The following is a 7,643-nucleotide window of genomic DNA, read 5'->3' as shown; positions in this document are numbered from 1 at the left end:
CTCTCTCTCTCTCTCTCTCACACGCACACACAGTGTCTCTCTCTCTCTCTCACACACACACATACACACACAGAGTCTCTCTCTCTCTCTCTCTCTCACACACACACATACACACACAGAGTCTCTCTCTCTCTCACACACACAGTGTCTCTCTCTCTCACACACACACACACAGTGTCTCTCTCTCTCTCTCACACACACACAGGCAGAGTGTCTCTTTCTCACACACACACAATGTCACACACACACACACACACAGAGTCTCTCTCTCACACGCACACACAGAGTCTCTCTCTCTCTCTCTCTCTCTCTCTCACACACACACACACACACACAGACAGGCAGAGTGTCTCTCTCTCACACACACACAATGTCACACACACACACACACACACACACACACAGAGTGTCTCTCTCTCTCACATACACAGACAGGCAGAGTGTCTCTCTCTCTCTCTCTCTCTCACACACACACACAATGTCACACACACACACACACACACACACACACACACACAGAGTGTCTCTCTCTCTCGCATACACAGACAGGCAGAGTGTCTCTCTCTCTCTCTCTCTCTCACACACACACACACACAGTCTCTTTCACACTCACCTCCCAACACATACTTGTATTATTGTTGTGGGTGTTACTTCTTGGTACTTCCCACAATGCACATTTATTCTCTGTAATTTTATTCTTTCAAAGTGCTATTGTTTTAGTTTTTTGACTGGTCTGTGCATTTCATACTTTTATTTCTCTCTTATGCTTAAATTTAATTCTTTGAGTAGTGAGTTCTAAAATGTCTCACCTGTCCTGGCTGGAGTAATTATCCCTATGGTAACTTTTTAAAAAGATAGATGATAGCTCGGTTTTTTTGTTTCTATTGGTGGCGCACATCGACACATACCTCAGTGCACATTACAAAATTCATTCCACATATGGATGCAAAATATTGGAGGGAACATAGCCAGAGAGCTGTGTGGCAATCTCCCATTGATCAGCTGAGGCAATTCCCTGCCCAGCCTGCTGTCTTCTGTCAATCAGACCTCTCTCCAGTCATTGTACAGGAAGCCAGTGCCCCTAAATCAGGCTTCGTTGCTCCAGTGTCGTTCCTGTGATTTTCTAGGTGCCTAAAAATTTAGTCTTGGCATTGCTGAGTGTCACAGCGGATCCCAGCCTACAATACTATCAACAGTTAATGAGAAGTCGGAGCATATAAAATAAGGTTGATTTTAGGTATATAAAACCAAACATCAATGGAGAACCTCAATGAAAACTGGTTGAAAATTATACTCAAATCCCATCACAATGTGGAAGACTTATCTCAGACTCTAATCATAGAATCATAGAATCTCAGGGTTGGAAGGGACCTCAGGAGGTATCTAGTCCAACCCCCTGCTCAAAGCAGGACCAATTCCCAACTAAATTATCCCAGCCAGGGCTTTGTCAAGCCTGACCTTAAAAACCTCTAAGGAAGGAGATTCCACCACCTCCCTAGGTAACCCATTCCAGTGCTTCACCACCCTCCTAGTGAAAAAGTTTTTCCTAATACCCAACCTAAACCTCCCCCAGTTCTAAACAGCTCTGCTCCAGGAAAGCGATTTCATTTTCTGCTTTAATAATTATGCCGTGTCCTCGTTACATGGCCACTCCAGCCACATCTGGTCTGACCCACTGAGATTGGTGGGAATTGGCAAAAGTGTTGGTTACTTGGCCCATTGCAAGCCAGGATGCTTCTTGGGTTTGTGTTGCTTGTGGATTCTCTTATGTGTTCTGAGGTTTGAGCTGTGACATAAGGCATTTACCAAAACCAGGGTACTTGTAGGGTCTGTCTCTCATGTGTGTTCGGTGATGTGGCTGAATGTGTGAGATCTGACTGAAGCTTTTCCCACAGTCAATACATTCATTGGGTCTTTCTCCACTGTGAATTCTCTGATGTGTAGTAAGGGATGAGCTCACAGTGAAGCTTTCCCCACATTCTGGACCAGGGGTCGGCAACCTTTCAGAAGTGCTGTGCCAAGTCTTCATTTATTCACTCTAATTTAAGGTTTCGCGTGCCAGTCATACATTTTAGTGTTTTTAGAAGGTCTCTTTCTATAAGTCTATAATATATAACTAAACTATTGTTGTATGTAAAGTAAATAAGGTTTTTAAAATGTTTAAGAAGCTTCATTTAAAATTAAATTAAAATGCAGAGCCCCCGGACCGGTGGCCAAGACTTGGGCAGTGTGAGTGCCACTAAAAATCAGCTCGCCATAGGTTGCCTACCCCCGTTCTGGACATTAAAAGGGTTTCTTCCCTGTGTGGATTCTCCAGAGAGAAACAAAGGCTGACCTGTGACTGAAGGTTTTCCGCAGTCATGGCAGTTAAAGGGCCTCTCTCCTGTGTGGATTCTCTGATGTAATAGGAGGTGTGAGCTCTGGCTGAAGCTTTTCCCACAGATGGGGCAATTATAGGGTTTCTCCCCTGTGTGGATTCTCTAATGTGATATGAGGTGTGCGTTCTGATGGAAGCTTTTCCCACACTCATTGCATTTCTAGGATTTCTCTCCCGTGTGGGTTCTCTGATGTAAGAGAAGGGAATACTTCCGTGTGAAGCTTTTCCCACACTCACTGCATTCATAGGGTTTCTCTCCCATGTGGATTCTCTGATGTTGAATAAGGGCTGTTCTCTCATAGAAACTTTTCCCGCAGACAGGGCACTTAGAGGGTCTCTCTCCCGTGTGGGTTCTCTGATGTAAGAGAAGGGAATACTTCCGAGTGAAGCTTTTCCCACACTCACTGCATTTGTAGGGTTTCTCTCCCATGTGGAGTCTCTGATGTTCAATAAGAGCTGAGCTCTGATTGAAGCTTTTCCCACAGTCAGAGCAGTTATAGGGTTTCTCCTTTGTGTGGATTCTCTGATGTGATAGGAGGTATGTGTTCCGACAGAAGCTTTTCCCACACTCATTGCATTTGTAAGGTTTCTCTCCCGTGTGGATTCTCTGATGTTGAATAAGGGCTGCTCTCTCATAGAAACTTTTCCCGCAGACAGGGCAGTTATAGGGTCTCTCTCCCGTGTGGGTTCTCTGATGTAAGAGAAGGGAATACTTCCGAGTGAAGCTTTTCCCACACTCACTGCATTTGTAGGGCTTCTCTCCCATGTAGAGTCCCTGATGTTCAAAAACGGGTGAGCGCTGACCAAAGCTTTTCCCACAGTCAGAGCTGTTATAGGGTTTCTCTCCTGTGTGGATTCTCTGATGTAATAGGAGGTGTGAATTCTGCCTGAAGCTTTTCCCACAGTCAGGGCAGATATAGGGTCTCTCTCCTGTGTGGATTCTCTGATGTGATAGAAATTGTGAATTCTCACGGAAGCTTTTCCCGCACTCCAGGCATTCATAGGGTCGCTCTGTTGTGTGGGTTCTCTGATGTCTAATAAGGTGTGCCTTGTTCCTAAAGCTTTTTTCGCAATCAAGACATTCATGGGGTCTCTCTCCTGTGTGGGTTCTCTGATGTGATAGAAGGGCGTTCTTCTGACGGAAGCTTTTCCTGCACTCACTACATTCATAGGGTCTCTCTCCCGTGTGGATTCTGTGATGGAGAATAAGGATTGAGCTATTCCTGAAGCTTTTCCCACACTCAGCGCACTTATAGGGCTTCTCTCCTGTGTGGATTCTCTGATGTGATCGGAGGTGTTTCCGACTGATGTTTTTCCCGCACTCATTGCATTTGTAGGGTTTCTCCCCTTTGTGGAGTCTCTGATGTTTAATAAGGGCTGAGCGCTGACCAAAGCTTTTCCCGCAGTCAGGGCAGTTATAGGGCTTCTCTCCTGTGTGGATTCTCTGATGCTTGAAAAGGGTTGACCAGTATCTGAAGCTTTTCCCACAGTCAGGGCAGTTAAAGGGTTTCTCTCCTGTGTGAGTTCTGTGATGTGATAGGAGGTTTGAGTTCCGACTGAAGCTTTTCCCGCACTCATAGCATTTGTAGGGTTTCTTCCCGCTGTGGAGTCTCTGATGTTGAATAAGGAGTGAGCGCTGACCAAAGCTTTTCCCACAGTCAGGGCAGTTATAGGGCTTCTCTCCCGTGTGCAGTGTACAATGCCCACTAAGGGTTGACCTGTGTCTGTAGCTTTTCCCACAGTCTGGACACTTGTAAGGTCTTTCGCACGTGTGGATTCTCTGATGTCTAATAAGCTCTGATCTGTACCGGAAGCTTTTCCCACAGTCACCGCACACATAGGGTCTCTCTCCAGTGGGGATTCTCTGTTGAATAATTTCTTTGACTTTCTTCACTCCTCTTCTGCTGTGAGTGGATTTAACCAGTGTCTCTTCCGAGTGGTTTCCCTGCTGCCTCTCTGCGCTGCTCTGATTCTCACGGGTTTCTCCCTGCTTGGGACTCTCGGAAACGTCCCCTTCACCTCTTCTCGATACCGTCCCCTGTGGTTCCACTCGCTCAGGATCTTCATGTTGAGGATTCTCCTCCTCATTCTCACTCACCGTCCCACCACCTGCTGGGACAGAGAGAGAATCCAGACAGGAGTCAGTCCCTGTGCCGGGGGACAGGGAACCTCAGAGAGGGAACAGGAAAGGGGGGAACAAACCCAAATAACTGCTGGGGATATTGAACTTTTCAGAGATAAATCCTACTCCACCCATATCCTTCTGCTGAGGAGAGAGAAAGGGACCCATCCTTCCTCCACACCCCCTGAGAACAGATGACGGCAGAAGCTGAAGGGTCAGACAGGCGTAATGAAAACGCATGAGTAACGTCTGCTAAAAGGAGACAACAATTGGTTTCTGAGTCGGGTGATTCCTCACCTGTGTGGGCATCGTTTGGGATCTCCCTTTCCTCCCAGCCCTGGAGATCGGGGACCCACGGCTCCTCCCTTCCTTCCAGCCAGGAGTGGAGGTCTGGTTTGGAAACTGGAAATCCTGGTAAGGTGCAAAGAAACAAACGTTGATCGGGTTTATTCCATGTCACTGTTACTGGTCGTATTTCCCGGGTCCGGCACCTTAGGGCCTGGCCGGTGACTAACCAGGGAACTTGCCGGACCAGGGGAGGTCAACACCGGCCAGCCCCTCTGCAGCCACCGGGTTCCTGGCCACCAGCCCCAGGTCCCTCTCGGCCCCCTCTGCAGCCGCCCATGGCAGCCGCCGGCCCCTCTGCAGCTGCCAGGGTCCTGGCCGCCGGGCTCCGCTCCTGGCCCCGACCCAGGGCTCCGCGGCCGCCCCCAGCTGTGGTCCCAGCCTGGGCAGTGAGGGGCGTGGACGGGGTAAGGCTGGGACCACAGCTGGGGGCGGCCGCGGAGCCCTGGGTCGGGGCCAGGAGCGGAGCCCGGCGGCCAGGACCCTGGCGGCTGCAGAGGGGCCGGCGGCTGCCATGGGCGGCTGCAGAGGGGGCCGAGAGGGACCTGGGGCTGGTGGCCGGGACCCCGGGCGGCGGCAGAGGGGCCGGCAGTGTGGGCCTGGGGCCGCATCGGAGCTCCTGGGCGGGAACTGCCAGCATGCTCCACCTACGCCAGAAAATGGATGTTGCCGGACCAGGGAGAGGTATGACCTGTACTACAAAATCCAGCGTCTGAGCAGCAAAACCCAGAGCGGCTCCTTCCCCTTCCCAACCCCACCCTATGGGGACGGGGCTATAAATCGTACAAAGCCCTTGACGCGCTGGTCTGGAGCAAGGCTTCCTCCACTCTGCCTAGGGAATGGTCCCAACGTACTCCCCTGGGGAGCTGCGCTGTGTTGCTCCCCTCGCTAGGTATGGGGGGTACAACTACGTCCCCATCACTGCCACTCCCCCGCCCCCATTCCTGTCCCTCCACAACGCCAGCCAGAAAGGGAGGGGATCTCTCTGGAGTGGGGACTCTCACTGCGTGTCTGGGCAGCAACTAGCTCACTGGGGCTTTGGTCCTTTACTGCCGCCTCTCGCTGATGCCTAATTCAAGTTGTGAGGAAATCAAGAGAGGAACCTTCAACCTGGCCTGGAGAGTTGATCACTAGACCCCCACCGCAGTGCAGAGAGGACAGCAAAGAACTTCCTTGTGTAGTGTGTGTGATGTGGCATTTCATGTGCTTTATGAAAATATGTCATATTCATATCATAAGTATAACTGAAATGCGTCTGATGAAGTGGGTATTCACCCACGAAAGCTCATGCTCCGACACGTCTGTTAGTCTATAAGGTGCCACAGGACTCTGTCGCTTTTTAGCTGTCATATAGTTTATGCAAGATGGCTCTTGCAAGGTATCATTGGAAAGGTTGTGATTTACTGAATATGATTATCCCATTCGTATGCATGTATCATTTTTGTAGATGAAGTTAGGATACCTGTGTGTCTGTATTTCATATTTGCTCTTTGGGTCACTCCCACTGCTGACACTTCAGGTACAACAATGGAAAAGCCAGACAGAGCTAATGGACCATCAGCACTGACAGTGAATTGTAAAAGAGCTTACTCTTCATAGAATCATAGAATCTCAGGGTTGGAAGGGACCCCAGGAGGTATCTAGTCCAACCCCCTGCTCAAAGCAGGACCAACCCCAACTAAATCATCCCAGCCAGGGCTTTGTCAAGCCTGACCTTAAAAACCTCTAAGGAAGGAGATTCCACCACCTCCCTAGGGAACCCATTCCAGTGCTTCACCACCCTTCTAGTGAAAAAGTTTTTCCTAATATCCAACCTAAACCTCCCCCACTGCAACTTGAGACCATTACTCCTTGTTCTGTCATCTGGTACCACTGAGAGCAGTCTAGATCCATCCTCTTTGGAACCCCCTTTCAGGTAGCTGAAAGCAGCTATCAAATCCCCCCTCATTCTTCTCTTCTGCAGACTAAATAATCCCAGTTCCCTCAGCCTCTCTTCATAAGTCATGTGCTCCAGACCCCTAATCATTTTTGTTGCCCTCCGCTGGACTCTTTCCAATTTTTCCACCTCCTTCTTGTAGTGCGGGGCCCAAAACTGGACACAGTACTCCAGATGAGGCCTCACCAATGTCGAATAGAGGGGAATGATCACGTCCCTCGATCTGCTGGCAATGCCCCTACTTATACAGCCCAAAATGCCGTTAGCCTTCTTGGCAACAAGGGCACACTGTTGACTCATATCCAGCTTCTCGTCCACTGTAACCCCTAGAACTGCTGCCTAGCCACTCGGTCCCTAGTCTGTAACAGTGAATGGGATTCTTCCGTCCTAAGTGCAGGACTCTGCACTTGTCCTTGTTGAACCTCATCAGATTTCTCTTGGCCCAATCCTCTAATTTGTCTAGGTCCCTCTGTATCCTATCCCTATCCTCCAGCGTATCTACCACTCCTCCCAGTTTGGTGTCATCCGCAAACTTGCTGAGAGTGCAGTCCATGCCATCCTCCAGAGCATTAATGAAGATATTGAACAAAACCGACCCCAGGACCGACCCTTGGGGCACTCCGCTTGATACTGGCTGCCGACTAGACATGGAGCCATTGATCACTACCCGTTGAGCCCGACGATCTAGCCAGCTTTCTATCCACCTTACAGTCCATTCATCCAGCCCATACTTCTTTAACTTGCTGGCAAGAATACTGTGGGAGACCGTATCAAAAGCTTGGCTAAAGTCAAGGAATAACACATCCACTGCTTTCCCGTCATCCACAGACTCAGTTATCTCCTCATAGAAGGCAATTAGGTTA

At 49.4% G+C, this 7,643-nt stretch overlaps 1 protein-coding gene across 1 annotated transcript; it reads right to left on the bottom strand.

Moving 5' to 3' along the window:
* Positions 1-2,207: 2,207 nt before the first annotated feature.
* Positions 2,208-5,037, bottom strand: LOC112122816 (zinc finger protein 883-like; the record flags this gene model as incomplete). Its single annotated transcript, XM_026663854.1, has 2 exons — positions 2,208-4,489; positions 4,797-5,037. Coding segments are annotated over 2 exons (2,193 nt in total), but the record flags the coding sequence as incomplete, so codon positions are not given.
* Between the last annotated feature and the right edge of the window lie 2,606 nt (positions 5,038-7,643).

This window comes from Terrapene carolina, unplaced genomic scaffold (genome assembly GCF_002925995.2).
Source record: "Terrapene carolina triunguis isolate 2854851 unplaced genomic scaffold, T_m_triunguis-2.0 Scaffold34013, whole genome shotgun sequence".
Classification (NCBI taxonomy): Eukaryota; Metazoa; Chordata; order Testudines; family Emydidae; genus Terrapene; species Terrapene triunguis.
Note: the sequence above shows the minus strand (reverse complement) of the source record. Positions and strands in the feature narration are given on the sequence as shown.